At 44.8% G+C, this 15,442-nt stretch overlaps 1 protein-coding gene across 5 annotated transcripts in view; it reads right to left on the bottom strand.

Annotated features, from left to right (window-relative positions):
* Window positions 1–15,442, bottom strand: part of LOC132206348 (adhesion G protein-coupled receptor E1-like) — a 45,142-nt gene that overhangs the window by 12,238 nt on the left and 17,462 nt on the right. For 4 of the 5 annotated variants that reach the window (XM_059640035.1, XM_059640036.1, XM_059640039.1 and 1 more), the window contains 8 exons: window positions 15,154–15,239; window positions 14,218–14,328; window positions 12,287–12,464; window positions 10,017–10,139; window positions 9,133–9,314; window positions 5,640–5,798; window positions 3,203–3,409; window positions 670–905 (listed from right to left, as the gene is read on the bottom strand). In XM_059640035.1, coding sequence (XP_059496018.1) covers window positions 670–905; window positions 3,203–3,409; window positions 5,640–5,798; window positions 9,133–9,314; window positions 10,017–10,139; window positions 12,287–12,464; window positions 14,218–14,328; window positions 15,154–15,239 — 1,282 coding nt within the window. The remainder of the gene's footprint in view (window positions 1–669; window positions 906–3,202; window positions 3,410–5,639; window positions 5,799–9,132; window positions 9,315–10,016; window positions 10,140–12,286; window positions 12,465–14,217; window positions 14,329–15,153; window positions 15,240–15,442) is intronic. The other variant, XM_059640037.1, reaches the window with a different exon arrangement.

The following is a 15,442-nucleotide window of genomic DNA, read 5'->3' as shown; positions in this document are numbered from 1 at the left end:
ATCCTAACAAATCACCCAACTCAGACCCCTGTTCCTTCTTTCTCCTCACACCCTTTGATCCCTTTAGCTTTACACCAAACTCCTTCTTGAAACCATTCAATTTTTTTGGCCTCAACTACTTTGGCCTCAACAAAGAGAAGAGGAGGAGTGGTGCTTTGCTCAGGGATAATATTATACATGTTCTCAGGGAGCATATTCCTGGGAATACGTCCAATCAAGTTATTTGGGTGGAACTGAGAAATAAGAAAGGGATGACCACCTTATTAAGATTGTATTATAGGCCCCTCAATCGTCAGCAAAAAATTGATAAGCAAATTTGTAAGGGGATCTCAGGTATCTGTAAGAATGATAGAATTGTAATGGTGGGGGATTTTAACTTTCCAAATATAAACTGGGACTACCCAGATCTCACTGCACACTACCCTCTCCTAATTTACAGCCATTGATACAGTATTCTGCCTTCCTATTTTTATACCTTATGTCTATCTATGAGTATTAAAATGTGTGTTAAGTATAGTGACCTCTTCAGTGCTTTCTGTCAACCCGGGTCTGAACTCAGGTAAGTTAGGGAATTCTGCATACTTATAACATTTGTGATGATTCTGGGAATAGCAGGGATCTGCTGTTCTTTTCCTGCCTGCCTGATTTGCACATTCAGATGTTACTTACTAGTGGTGTGTCCCGTAGCCAGTGGGATACACTGCCGCGGAAATGGTGACGATTATGGCTGGCATTCCATATCCAAAGGGGTACATGAACCACGGCAGCACGTTGCGGGCACAGGAGTTGTTGATTTTCTGGAGGTTCCTGACCATGAGGTGAAGGTGAATTCCTTCCACACACATCCAAGCAAAGGCAGCCAGGAAAAAGTAGTGCAAACATGCCGCGATGATGGCGCACACAACCTGGAACAAAGGGCGCAGATTAAATCTCATCCTCACACAACGTCTATCCTTACCTGTCTCTATATGTTCACATTTTCTGCAGGCAAAACAATTCTGAGGGTGTGGGAGGCATTAGCATGTATTGCCCACCCCTGGTTGCCCTTTAGAAGGTGAAATGCCACGTTGAGCAACTGCATTATGTGCAGTGAAAGGGAACCCACATTGCTCTTAGACAGTGGGTCTATTGAGAATAACAGAATGGGCTAAATGTAGAAACTGTGTCACTTTGTTTTTCACTGTATTCTTAACGATGTGCTGAACTCTGTGTGTGTGTGTGTCTGTGTGTGTGTGTGTGTGCTTGCATGTGTCCGTGTATGTGCATGTATGTGCATGTATGTGTGAGTACACGCACGTGTGTGGGTGTGTATGTGTGAGACTGTGTGTGTGTTTATGTGTGCGCATGTGTGTGCGTGTGAAGGTGTGTGTGTGGGCTTGCATGAGTCAGCGTATGTGTGTGTATGTGTGAGTGCGCACATGTGTGTGTGTGTGAATGTGTGTGTGTGTGTGTGTATGTATGTGTGCGCGCGTGTGTGTGTGTGTGTGCGTGTGTGAAGGTGTGAGTGTGTGCGTGTGTGAAGGTGTGAGTGTGCGTGTGTGAGACGGTGTGTGTGTGAGTGCACACGTGTGTGTGTGTCTGTGTGTGTGAGAGTGTGGGCTTGCATGTGTCGGTGTATGTATGTGTGTGTGTGTATGCACGTGTGTGTGTGTGTGTGTGTGTGTGTGTGTGAAGGTGTGTGTGTGTGTGTGTGTGTGTGTGTGCGTGTGAAGGTGTGTGTGTGTATGGGCTTGCATAAGTCAGTGAATGTGTGTGTGTGTGTGTGTTTATGTGTGTGTGAGTGTGCGCGCGCACGCGTGTGTGTGTGTGTGTCTGTGTGCATGTGTGTGCGCATGTGTGTGTGTGTGTGTGTGCGTGTGTGTGTTTGTGTGCGTGTGTGTGTGTGTGTGTGTCTGTGTCTGTCTGTCTGCATGTGCGCATGTGTGTATATTTTCATTAACGTGCTGATCGTCTGTGGCTATTACCTGTAGCTATTTGTAATAAATATTGATCCTTCTTCCCCTCAGAGGTCTGGTCTGTGCTTTCTATTGAGTTTGGTCTAAAAGACAGGGAAATTGGGGAATTCTATGTTCTATTTAAAACCTTTATGATGACTCCGGGAATAACAGGGTTTGATTTCCAGCGTGCTACACTAGTGAGGTGTAGCATTATACACGTCACATTGGTATGGGCTGTGTGTGACTTGGGGGGAATCTTGGAGAATATCCGAGCAGTGTTCCCATGCCCACTATTGTTGTTCTTCCAGTTGGTGAGTTTGGTAGATGCTGTCCACAAAAGTGTTGGAAAGCTGCTGCAAGGCATTACAGTGATGGCACACACTGCAGCCATGTTCCTCTGGTGGTAGAGGGAATCAATATTTGACACGGGGAACAGGATGCCAACCGATCAGACTAATTTGTCCTGGTGGTGCCAAGCTTCTTGAGTTTTGTTGGAACTGCATCTATCCAGGTGGAGGCGGAAGACAGTCTTTGAGAAATTAGGAGGTGTGTCAAACACGAGGCAACAGCATATGTAAAGAAGGGTCCTGTAACTGCATTCCTTGAGTGATATGAACCAGCCGAGCTTGTGTACTCAAAGTCTGGAGTTAAGGGATTACTCAGTCGAAGGCAAGACTGCTACTGACTGAGCTAAACAAGAACGCATTCACAATGTAAGCAGAATAAGTTGGAAGTGAAGTTGTGTTGATAGATATTTGGCATTTGCAAACTTTATATCAATGGCATTTGTTGCCCACCCTGAACTGACCCTACACCACACCAGAGGGCAGTCTTGTTGGCCTGAAGTCACATATGGGCCTGTCCAAGTAAGGGCTGCAGATTTCCTTCCTGAGAGGACATTAGCGAGCCTGATGGGTTTTATGATAATTGCTGAATGCTTCACCATGGTCGTTACTGAAATTAGTTTCTCGTCTTCACATTTTGAGTGTTATTAGTTTGAATTCAGGTTCCATCATGTACCTTGGTGGGATTTGAACCATTGTTGTCAATGCATTAGCTTTTTGCTTAAGGTGTCTTGGATCCAGTAGAGGATGTCCCCATTGACCTGGGCTCAATCCCCACTGGGCAATCTTTGTAACGGAAGCCTACCATCCCACCTCCAGGCAGCATTGAATAAAGTGGAGATTTTTAGAAGGGTTTGGGAGGCCAGTGGGTGTGGGAGGTAGGGGTACAGGGATGTGATTGTTAACCTGAGATTTTCTCACCTTGTTGTCAGTTCTGTGAATGCCCACCAGGAAGAGTAGCTCAGCCAGAAACAGGGTGATGCACAGGTTGATGTGGATGGTGTTGTTGTGGTTGGTAACTTGGGTGCAGAACCGAAATGTGATGATAGTGAAGCCCAGGCAGATCAGCGACAGGCTGATCCCAACCTGTGTTATGACACTGAGGTTCGAACTCACGTGAATATCCGCCTAAACGAACAGAACACAAATAGCAACGACTGTCCAGAATACAACTAAAGCAAAAATATCTTTTCTCTCTCTCCTCCTCTGGTGATGGCACTACTTCCTTGTTGCAATATAGACACATGACTTTTCATGTCTTCTCTAAATGACTTCTCTGTAATGCCTTGTCCCCTCCCCATAACCCCGTGATTAGCAGGACATTGGATAATGGCATTTCCTTTGCTGCCAGTCTGGGCTCTATCCTCAGGACTGTACCTTCCAGGTCATTGAGAAATTGACTTGACAGTGTTGTAGGGTGTTGACTTCCCAATGAGAATCACTGCTGGGGTGTAGGTGTTGCTCAAGACAGCCAGTTATGGCCCATCCCTATTGGCCCTTGAGAAGGTGGTGGTGAGCCATGTTTGTGAGCTAATGCTGACCTTACAGCATGGGTAACCCCGCAGTGCTATCAGGGAGGAAATGCACCTATGGCCAACATGTGTACCAGCTGGGAACATGAACATAATAGAATCCCTACAGTGAGGAAACAGGCCCTTCGGCCCAACAAGCCTATACTGACCCTCAGAGAATCCCACCCAGACCCATCCCCCTATAGCCCACCTAATCTAGACATCCCCAAACACTGCGGGCAATTTAGCATGGCCAATCCACCTAGCCTTCACATCTTTGGACTGTGGGAGGAAACTGGAGCACCCGAAGGAAACCCGCGCAGACACGGGGAGAACATGCAAACTCCACACAGACAGTCGCCCGAGGGTGGGATTAAACCCGGGTCTCTGGCGCTGTGAGGCAGCAGTGCTAACCACTGTGCCACCGTGCCACCATAGTGTAACCATGGTCTTGGTGTTCTTGTCTTCTGTGTAGTAGAGAGTGGAAGTTTGGCAAGAATTGGTGTCTACTCTCCATGTGAGCTTTCTGTTCGCCTCCCAACGAGGGGCAAAGGCCCCTCATCCCGGATGGTGGGGGTAAAAGAGCTGTTGCTTGGGAAGTGGAAAACTGGGGAAAGAAAAGGTGGGATGTGGTGACGCTACGGAACATACCTGAGTTCCATGTGCTGTCATCCGGGGCTTGGATTCAGGACTTACTGCACTTACAGCTCAGAGACTGACCAGAAAAGTGTTAGGCGTCATTCCAGACCTATGTTGAGATTCCTAGCTTTAACCAATACTGGGGGGGAGGGTGTCCTAAATCTTCTCTGTGTCCTGAGGCTAGGCACAAATTAGAATCCAAAACAACCAGTGTTTTCATGCCTAGGGGGCGTGTGTATTAAATCACTGCTGTGTCTAGTTCGGATTCCCCACTCCTCCCTTCCCGGATTGAGATTCCTTGTTGACACTTGGGCTCCTAATCAATAATGGCTGACAGAGTGAGACACTGAAATCCATGGACAACAGCCCAATCATCCAGCACAGGATCAAGGAAAGTGGAACAGAATTAATAAGTTGGTTCTTTTCTGAATTATTGCTGGCAATTTCAGCTTCCCCTTCCCTTCGGAGATCAATGCAATCGACTGCAATATTACAAACTGTCTTGTTCCCTCTTGCCATCGAAGGGAACAGCGCAAGAGTGAAGGGTGGATTGCGACTGGCATTCTGTTGGCTTTCCCACTCAGCAGAAACCCCCCACACCTTGTCATAGATTTCCAGAGTCATATAGCACATAAACAGAACCTTTGGTCCAACTCGTCCATGCCAACCAGATATCTTAAATTAATTTAGCCCATTTGCCAGCATTTGGCCCATATCCCTCTAAACCCTTCCTATTCATGACCCCATCCAGATGCCTTTTAAATGTTGTAATTATACCTGCCTCCACCACTTCCTCTGGCAGCTCATTCCATACACACACCACCCTCTGTGTGAAAATGTTGCCTCTTAGATCCCTTTTAAATCTTTCCCCGCTCACTGTAAAGCTATGCCCTCTAGAACTGGACTCCCCTACCCTGGGTTAAAAAAATGTCCTTGGCGATTCACCCATCCCTCATGATTTCATGAACTTCTACAAGATGACGCCTCAGCCTCTAACACTCCAGAGAAAATAACACCAGACTATCCAACCTTTCGCTGCAGGTCAAACCATCCGAACCCGGCAACATCTTTGTAAATTTTTTCAGAATGCCTTTGACAGTTTAACAATATCTTTCCAATATCAGGGAGAGCAGGATTGAACACAGTATTCCAAAGGTGGCCTAAACAATGTCACTTCCCGAGAGCTCGATCTTCAGTCATTTTTTTACCTCAACAGCCGTCATGAGAACAGCAAAGCTGGAGAGATGGTGGCAGCCACAAGCTGTGTGGGTCATGTTTGAAGTAATCACAACACACCCCTCAGGCGACCAGTGACCTCTGCCGCTCGTGTGCTTCCAGTAGACGCATGCCGGCCGTCCTTCAGCTCTCTGCACGAGACAGAAGTTCACAAGAACTGGCATGAATTTGTATAGCGCCTCTCATGCGGACAAACACTCCCCAAGGACATCATCGACTGAGATACGACCCTGAGCCATACACAGAGAGATTGGAAAAGCCCGGCCAAAGAGGTGCTTTTTCTCAAGGTAACTTTAGAAAGGAGAGAGGGAGAGGTTGAGAGAGGGCATCTCAGAGTTCAAAGTCAAGGCAGAAGGGCCGGACATTAAGAGGGGGGCTTGAGGTAACATTGTTTTCACCCAGAGAGTGCCAGGGGTCTGGAATGCACTGCTTGGGAGGGTAGTAGAGGCAGGAAAAAAAATAACAAAGTTGCTGGTAAAGCTCAGCAGGTTTGAAAAGGTTCCACATGATAGGCTCATTTGGAAAATTAGGAGGCATGGGATCCAGGGAAATGGCTGTCTGTATACACAACTGGCTGTCCAGTAGAAGACAGAGGGTGGTAGTGGATGGAAAGGATTCAGCCTGAAGCTCAGTGACCAGTGGTATTCCACAGGGATCTGTTCTGGGACCTCTGCTCTTTGTGGTCTTTATAAATGATTTGGATGAGGAAGTGGAAGGGTGGGGCAGCAAGTTTGCCGATGGCACAAAGGCTGGTGGAGTTATGGACAGCATGGAGGACTGTTGTAGGTTGCAACGGGACATTGACAGGACGCAGAACTGGGCAAAGAAGTGACAGATGGAATTCAACCCAGAAAAGTGTGAAGTGATTCATTTTGGAAGGTCAAATTTGAATACAGGGTTAATGGCAGAATTCTTGGCAGTGTGGAGGAAGAGACGGATCTTGGGGTCCATGTCCATAGATCCCTCAAAGTTGCTACCCAAGTTGATAGGGTTGTGAAGAAAGTGTATGGTGTGTTGGCTTTCATTGGCAGGGGAATTGAGTTTAAGAGCCGCGAGGTTATGCTGCAGCTCTATAAAACTCTGGTTAGACCACACTTGGAATATTTTGTTCAGTTCTGTTCATCTCATTATGGGAAAGATGTGGAAACTTTAGCGAGGGTGCAGAGGAGATTTACCAGGATGCTGCCTGGACTGGAGGGTAGGTCTTAGGAGAAAAGGTTGAGGGAGGTAGGGCTTTTTTCATTGGAGTGAATAAGGATGAGAGATGACTTGATAGAGGTGTACAAGATGATGAGAGGTATAGATTGAGTGGATACCCAGAGATTTTTTTTCCCAGAGTGGAAATGATTATTACGAGGGGCCATAATTTTAAGGTGATTGAAGGAAGTTATAGGGGAGATGTCAGAGGTAGATTCTTTACACAGAGTGGTGGGCGTATGAAATGCACTGCCGGCTGAGGTAGTGGAGTCAGATACTTTAGACGCTTTTAAGTGACTCTTGGATAGGAAGATGGAGGATAGTAAAGTGTGGGGTATGCAGGGTAGATTGATCTTAGTCGGATAATAGGTTGGCACAACATTGTGGGCCGAAGGGTCTGTACTGTGCTGTACTGTTCTATGTTCTATGTTCTATGTCTGGCAGTGTCAGTGAAGGGAAAACCAGAGTTAATGTTTCGGGTCTGGTGACTCTTCCTCAGAGGCAGGAAACCCGTCACAAAGTTGAGTAGAGTATTCATAAATTGGAAGGCAGGAAGTTAGTAAAAGTGTTCATGGGGAAAAGCATACTGTGGTGTCTTTAAGAGCTTATGCTTTGTCTGTGCTTGGAAGTTTATAAATGAAGGTGCACAGAGAGTTCTCGAAGGGAAGCATTTTGTATTGAACAGCCAAGCAGCAGTTTTACCAAGATACCAAGTTTGAACTTGGCCAATTAATTATACAAAGCACCTAGATACAGAAGACCTGTTGAATTTAAATCTGATGGTGTTGACAACCTGAAACTAATCACATTATAAGAATTTTATGATGTCATTATGGGTGTTTAAGACTAGGGCATTTGGAAAATCAGAGAGAGCTAATTGTTCAACTGTAAGAGAGAGACAATTGCCACCAGCTCTCAGAGAAAGCCCATCTAATTAATCAAAGATACCATGGTATTTTAGCTCACAGTCACCACTGAAGAAATTACAGAGAGAATCAGCAGAAGAAAGTCGTTCTTCTTATAAAATCAATAAAATATTCCAGACATCAGTCTGTGCAAACTTGGAGATGTCAAGTTATAATTTATCGCGCCTTATTAATTGGGTTTATATTCCAGTTGAATTTCCAGTGAGGGAGTAGTTAGGAGTCTGAGGGGAAATTGTTGGTTTGTTAGTAATTTTGTTAATTTGTTCATTGTTGGGTTAGGTAAAATAAATTGTTTCTTGCTATTTGTAAAGTGGAGATCATGGATTTTATTTCTTTTAACCACTCTATTAATAGATTAAGAGGGAAAAGGCAAGCTTCTCTGGGTGTAATTCTCTTTTGAGTGTAATTATTAGAAGGCAATCTCTATTCCCATCATAGCAGATTGAGGCTTGTGTATTGGCTTAACTATCAGAGGGGTTCGGTCATTCCCTCATTGTTAACACCTACAACCTTTTAAAAGTACATAGTCGAGCACTTGAAGTGTCATAATATTCAAGGCTACAGGCCTAGTGTGCGAAATGGGATTATTGGTGCAGATTTGATGAGTCGATTGGCCTCTTCAGTGCTGTATAACTCTGTCACTCTATGGCTTGTGACATGTAAGTGGTGGTGCGAAGGAAATGGATTGAGAGAGAGGGGAAAATGACTTAAGAGGTCTGATTTGAAGGAGGCAGCTGGAATTGTCATTGGGCTAATTGATTGTCCTGGGTTCAAATCCCATCATGGCAGTACCAGAATTTGAATTAAATAAAAAATAAATTTGGAACTAAAAACTAGCTTGATAGCAAATATGTAGCCACTGTCATTTTTTATTGAAACCTATCTGGCTCACTAATGTTTGTCAGGGAAGGAAGTCTTCCATCCTTACCTGGCCTGGCCTACATCTGTGTGTAAACCTACAACCTAGAAGTGGTTGTCTCCTCTCTGGGAACTTGAGTAATAACTGAGGGTCCAGTCAGTAATATGCTACATCCCATGAACAAATTTAAAAGAAAGCATGGATTTTGGAGGATTATAAACGCAGGAAGTGGACAAAGGCATGGACAGACTGGTAAATAAGGATGAGAATTTAAAAACAGAAGTATTGCTGGATTGTTAGGGGTACAATATGGACCAGTGAGCACGTGGATAATGGAGCGAGTTAGGATATGGGCAGCAGACATGTGAGCAAGCTCCAATCGCGTTAGTAAACCATCATGGCACTCATTATCTTTAACCCTTTGGCATGAGGCAGGGTTTATTCTGCACTCTGGGCCTAGTCAGTAGTGGCAACGCCTCAGACCTTTTTGTGTTTCAGAGTGATGTTGACTCCCTCGCTGAGTTCGTGAGATCTGAGGCTTCCGATTGTGGCCGACACCACTCCTGAGATCAACTGGTAAGGCCTAGACCTTTCATTCTCGATGAAATCCCCGCTCTGGAGCAAATTCAGTTGGTCGTACGAGATGAAAGCAACGGCGATAGGCCCTGTCCAGATATTTGTCAGAAAATACAGTGCAAGTTAGCTCTGCTTCTTTACCGGCAAGAATAACACACAACCGCTTCCTGCCAACGACAGAATATAAGTCACACCCCAATGGGTAGCATTCTCAAAAGGGTATGAAAGATATCAAGAGATATGGAAGGCCAGCTGAAAGGCGGAGCAAGATTGATGGGCTGAGTGGCCTACTCCTGCTCCAAATTCCTACATTCCCATTAGAAGGCTGCGGTTTCAAGTCCTACTCCAGAGACTTGAATGTGAGATCCACTGAAGAGGTGCTGTGCTGTCAGGGGATGCCACCTCTTCAATAAAATAGTAACCAGACGTTTGGTTCTTTGGAGATGAAAGATCCCACAGTCCAGCTTTGAAGAAAAAGAGCGCTATCTATTTCTCCTGGTGACTTGACTAATGTTCATCGCTCAGTGTTGCTAAAGTAGATGATCTGGTTATTGTCAGATTCCAGTTAGTCACACACAACCTGGCTGCTGCATTTCCTACATTACAATATCCCATGACTGCTTTGTGACACTGGGACATCTTAAGGTCACAAACGGTATAATATCAATGCAAGATTTTTAACCTTGAAATGTTGGCAAAGGTTGATGCCCAAGTCTACCAAAACAGGTAAATAGGCAACACTGAAGCAAAGCCCAAAAGAAATGAAAAGCCCAAAAGAAATGAAAGCTCACCTCTAACTTCTCCCTTGGTCACTGTCCGTGAATAAGCATCCATTGTGTTTTCATTCGCGTGAAGGGTTATTTTGTCAGGTATATTTGAATGATCCTTCGTTTGGATGATGCGAACATCAAGATCTACAAGTTAGATTTTAAAAAACCCTGTCGTTCAGGTCAGTTGTAAATGTGACAAACTCATCTACTTGTGTCTGTGGATAACATGTCCCACTATCGGGTCATCTCGTGGCTGCTCTGACAGCTTTATAATAACAGAGAGGTCATATTGTGTACTCCTGCTGGCCTTGCTTTCACAACCTGGTAAGTCATTCATGGTGGCTCAATAGTTAGCACTGCTGCCTCACAGTGCCAGGTTCAATCCCAGATTCAGGCGACTGTCTGTGTGGAGTTTGCAGGTTCTCTCCCTGTATCTGCGTGGGTTTATTCCCACATTCCAAAGATGTGCAAGTTAGGGTGGATTGGCCATGCTAAGTTGCCACATAGTGTCCAGGGATGTGTAGCCTAGGTGGATTAGTCATGGGAAATTTGGAGTTACAGTGATAAGTTGGGTGGGGGTGGGGTGATGAATGTGGGTGGCTTACACCTTGGAAGGTCAGCCTGGACTCAAATAGTCCACACTGTTGGGATTCTATGAGTCAAAGCTTGTTGACTGGGGCCCCTGTAACCTTCCCTTTAAGACTGGCCTGGCAGACTTTGTGGTACTGGCTACAACATGGTAGTAAAGCTGCTTAAAACTGACACTCCATCTCACTGTTAGTTCAGAAGATGTTTGGAATAGAAGATTCTCTGAGAGTTTATTGCACCTTTAGTCTCATTCCCCTAAACAAATCCTTGCCTCCATTCATGACTCAGCTTTCATGGGATCTTGTTATCCCCATCCCTGATGGGACTCAGGGCAGTTTCCCTCTTGGTTTTCTGGTGGTCCAGGGAGCATGATTCGGAAATGGGACCTGTCAGCAGGCCAGAGCACCAGCCCAAAAGCCCAGAGCTCTCTTAGCACAGCACCAGGAGCAATAGTTTATAAGAAATCAGTTCCTAGGGCAGTGGCTGCTCTTGGAGAGAACGGCAAGCAAAGCACAGACCATGGAAACAGTGGTCACGGAAACTGTGACCACGGAAGCAGGCCTGGCAGCATCAGTGGAGAGTTAACGTTTTGGGTCCAGAGACCCTTCCTCAGAACTGATTGTGGTTAGGAAAGGTTGAAGGTCAGTTGTGGGGATTTGGGAAGAGTAAATGATAGGTGGAGATGAGCCCAGAGGTAGAACGAGAAACAGTTGTGCAGATAAAGTACTGGATCATTGCCAGCCTGGGATAATGTATAATGGGGACCATTAATGGTTGGCAATGCATTCTTAGTGGTACCACTTTTGTGACCACAAGGCCTGGTGTGTGGTTGTTGTGGTAAAGGCAGGGAAGGCAGGTTCAGGCCCTAAAAGGCTGGATAGGCTGGGACATTTCTGCCTGGAGTACAGGAGATTGAGGGGTGACCTTATAGAGGTTTACAAAACCTTGAGGTTCATCGGTAAGGTGAGTAGCAAAGGTCTTTTCCCTAGGATGTGGGAGTTCAAAAGTAGGGGTCCTAGTTTTAAGGTGAGAGCAGAAAGATTTAAAATGGACCTAAGGGACAATTTTCTCACACAGAAGATATTTTGTATGTGGAATGAGCTGCCAGAGGAAGTGGCAGATGTAGAATAAAGGTGTAACATTTAAAAGACGGTTGTGCAGGTAGATGGATAGGAAAGGTTTGGAGGTTTATAGGCCAATTGCAAGCAAACGGGACTAGTTTAGATAGGGAAACTTGGATAATCGTTGTTCTCTATGACAGAGGATCATTGGTACTCAGTCATTGAACATGTTCAGGACAGATGATGTTAGATTTTTCAGGACTGAGGGAATCAGGGAATGTGGGCATACTGCAGGAAGATGGCACTGAAGTGGAGTAAGAACCATGCTCCTGTTCAATGGTGGAACAGACTTGAACGATCAAGCTGATATCTCCTGTGTTCTTATATAAGACACCAGAGAGAATTTGCCAGCTCTCCCTTACGTAAGAGATTAAAAAATTGGAGCAGGGATAGACCATTCGGCCCAACAAGCCTGCTCTCCCATTCAATACAATCATAGCTGGTGTACTGCCTCAATTCCACTTTCCCACCCACTCCCCACATCCATTTGGTTTCATGACCCTGCGTCTCTTACACTGAGTTATTACTCTAAATTTCAAAACAAAAACAGCTATGAAGATATTTGCAATGTTTCGACTGTACCTAAATATGGCGTTGTCATGCTGTTGGTCTTTTGGCTAGGTAAGGCCAAAGCTGCATTTAGGGTGAAACTTTCCATGGCGTTCATGAACACCGAGGTTGATTGTAGTTGATGTTCATTGTCCACATCCTCCAGCATGGAATTGTCATCGAAGAACTGGTTTCCAAAGCTCATGACATTCTGCAGATGAGATGTAATTATTTTAAAGCACCAGTTTTCTCCCCCTGCTCCTTTCATGAAAACTTCAGTGTAAACATTCACTGCCCTGCTCAATAAGTTTTCCTTGAGATCCATTCCATCTGAGTCTTGGTGAGGACAGATACAATCTTTGGTGCTGTGGTGTGAGGCAGAAGGAGGCAATTCAGTCCTTCATGTCCCAACATAGCCTCCTAGCTTTCAGAAATTTTTTATACACCTACTTCAGTTAGTCAACCCTCTTTTACGATGCAAGGTTAATTCTTGACCCGTACATTGGCAAACTCTGGGGAAATCAGCAACAATTTGGCGATCGAGATCAACTTCACAATTCCATTGCCACACAACTTGAGGAAGCCATTACGGATCATTGCCAAACCTCTTCGGCGATGTCCCCTCAGCTTTAATGACTGACGGGACAATGCTTGGAAGAACTGAGATACATCCAGTGGATACCTTGGGGAGGATTCTGCAGGACAACCAAAATGATCAAACGTTCCTCCAAAAGTCTATGCTTGCTGCCTTTACAACAGAAAGGACTGAAGGGAGGACCTAACTACAGCTTATAAACTTATGAGACGGTCTAGCTAAAGTGTCTAGGAAGGACCTGTTATTCTTGTTCCAGGGTCCATTATCCAGGGAATTGATTTGGGGCAAGATGTAGGAGTTTGAGGGAGGAATCAATGGGAATTGTTTTCAGCTGGAGGGTGATAATGACCTGGAGTCATTGCCTGACCAATACAGTCACAAAGCTGTACAGCACAGAAACAGACCCTTCAGTCCAACTTGTCCATGCTGACCAGATATCCTAAATTAATCTAGTCCCATTTGCCAGCATTACGCTCATATCCCTCTAAACCCTTCCTATCCACATACCCATGCAGATGTCTTTTAAGTATCATAATTGTACCAGCCTCCACCAAGTCCCCTGGCAGCTCATTCCATGCATGCACCACCTTCTGTGTGAAAAAGTTACCCCTTAGGTCCGTTTCAAATTTTTGCCCTCTTACTTTAAACCTATGTCCTCTTGTTTTAGAGTCCCCTACCTTGAGGAAAAGACCTTGACTATTCACCCTATCCCTGCCCCTCATGATTTTGTAAACCTCTATAAGGTCACCCATCAGCCTCTGACACTCCAGGAAAATAACCCCAGCCTATTCAGCCTCGCCCTATAGCTCAAACCCTCCAATGCTGGCAACAGCCTTGTAAATCTCTTCTGCACCTTTAACAACATATTTCCTATAGCAGGGAGACCAGAACTGAACAGAGTATTCTAAATGTGGCCTCCTACTTTTCTAAACCTCAGATGATATAGACCAAGTTTATTGAATCTTTCATCATGGGACAATCGTTCCATCCCAAAAACTGGTCTGGTGAACCTGCACTCCTTCTATGGTAATTCTACCTGTCCTTGGGGAAGGAGACCAAAGCTGCGTACAATACACACATGACTTAATAAGGCCCCATACAACTACAGCTAGACATCTTTACCCCCACATTCAAGTCATCTGGTAATAAAAACTAACTTACCAGTAACTTTCTTAATTGCTTTTTGTACCTGAATGCTGGTTTTGGTGACTCATGGTCAAGGACATCCAATTTGACCATCAACATTTCCCAGCCTCTAACCCTTTGAGAAATATCCGCTATTTCATTTGACATCCATCAAATGCAAGACGAGGTGTGAAGGTGGCACGTTCTTCGTTAATGCTAAGGTTATGATGCTTTATAAACTTACTTTTAATGTGACATGGCTGTGTTCTGTTCTGGCGTTCTCCTTGCCTCGGCACATATTTTCTGCAAACGTGAGCGTTGGCTTGATGAGGGAGCAAAGTTGATCAACTGTAGTCTTCATGACAAAGAAACAGAAAGGAAGCTCAGTGAAGATATTGTTAGGCTTGGTTCTGATCAGAAATAGATGCAGATGCAGAGACAAGATACAGCTGGAATTTCTTTTGGAGACTTAAGGAATCGAAGGCAAAGTGAGAAGATGTACTAAAACAGTCTAAAACCTAAAAAGAAGCAGATTTACTTAAGAGGAAAATAAGGAGGGCAAAAAGGGGACACGAGGCCGCTTAGGTAAATAGAATTAAGGAGAATCCAAAGCGATTCTATAAATACATCAATGACAAAAGAGTTTCTAAGGAGAGAATAGCGCCCTTTAAAAAATCACATGGCTATCTATGTGTGGGCCAACAGGAATTGGATAAGATACAAAACAAATATTTTGCATCAGTACTTACTGTGGAGAAGGACATGAAAGCTAAAGAACTTGGAGAAATATATAGTAATGCCTTGAAAAGAGTTGATATTACAGAAGAGGAAGTGCTGGAGTTCTTAAAACACATAGAGGTAGATAAATCCCAAGGACCTAATCAGGTGTTTGCCAGAACTTTTTGAGAAGAGATTGTCGGGCCCTTTGCTGAGATATTTAGCCACTAATGAGGTGCTGGGGTACTGGAGGTTGGCTGATGTGGTGCAATTATTTAAGAAAGGTGGTAAGGAAAAGGCAAGGAACCACAGACTGGTGATCCTTACATCAGGGGTAGTTAAGTAGTTGGAGGCGATTTTGAGGGATAGGATTTACATGCATTTGGAAAAGCAAGGACTGATTAGAGATAGCCAGTGAATTCAAAGCCTTGTGACACAAGCACATGGGTGGATGTGACAGTACCTGTGATCCTGCTTGATGCTGGGAGTAACACTTATCGATAATGGATTGGTCTTTCAGGAGGACAGCTAGACATTGCAAAAATGGACCTGTGAAGAGGACAATGGCCAATTAGCAAGCTGGGCGTAACAACCCGAGGTTTTACAGCATTTAGAAACACAATTTTTCAACTCATTACGTTGACTGCTGCCGAATCTGTAATGGAAGTTCAATTGTGTCGCGCAGGGGTTGACTTGATATTTTTTGATCTCAGGCCAGGCCCTGCCACTGACACCCTCTATCCCACCTGAGA

The sequence above is a fragment of the Stegostoma tigrinum genome, chromosome 35 (assembly GCF_030684315.1).
Source record: "Stegostoma tigrinum isolate sSteTig4 chromosome 35, sSteTig4.hap1, whole genome shotgun sequence".
NCBI lineage: Eukaryota > Metazoa > Chordata > Chondrichthyes > Orectolobiformes > Stegostomatidae > Stegostoma > Stegostoma tigrinum.
Note: the sequence above shows the minus strand (reverse complement) of the source record. Positions and strands in the feature narration are given on the sequence as shown.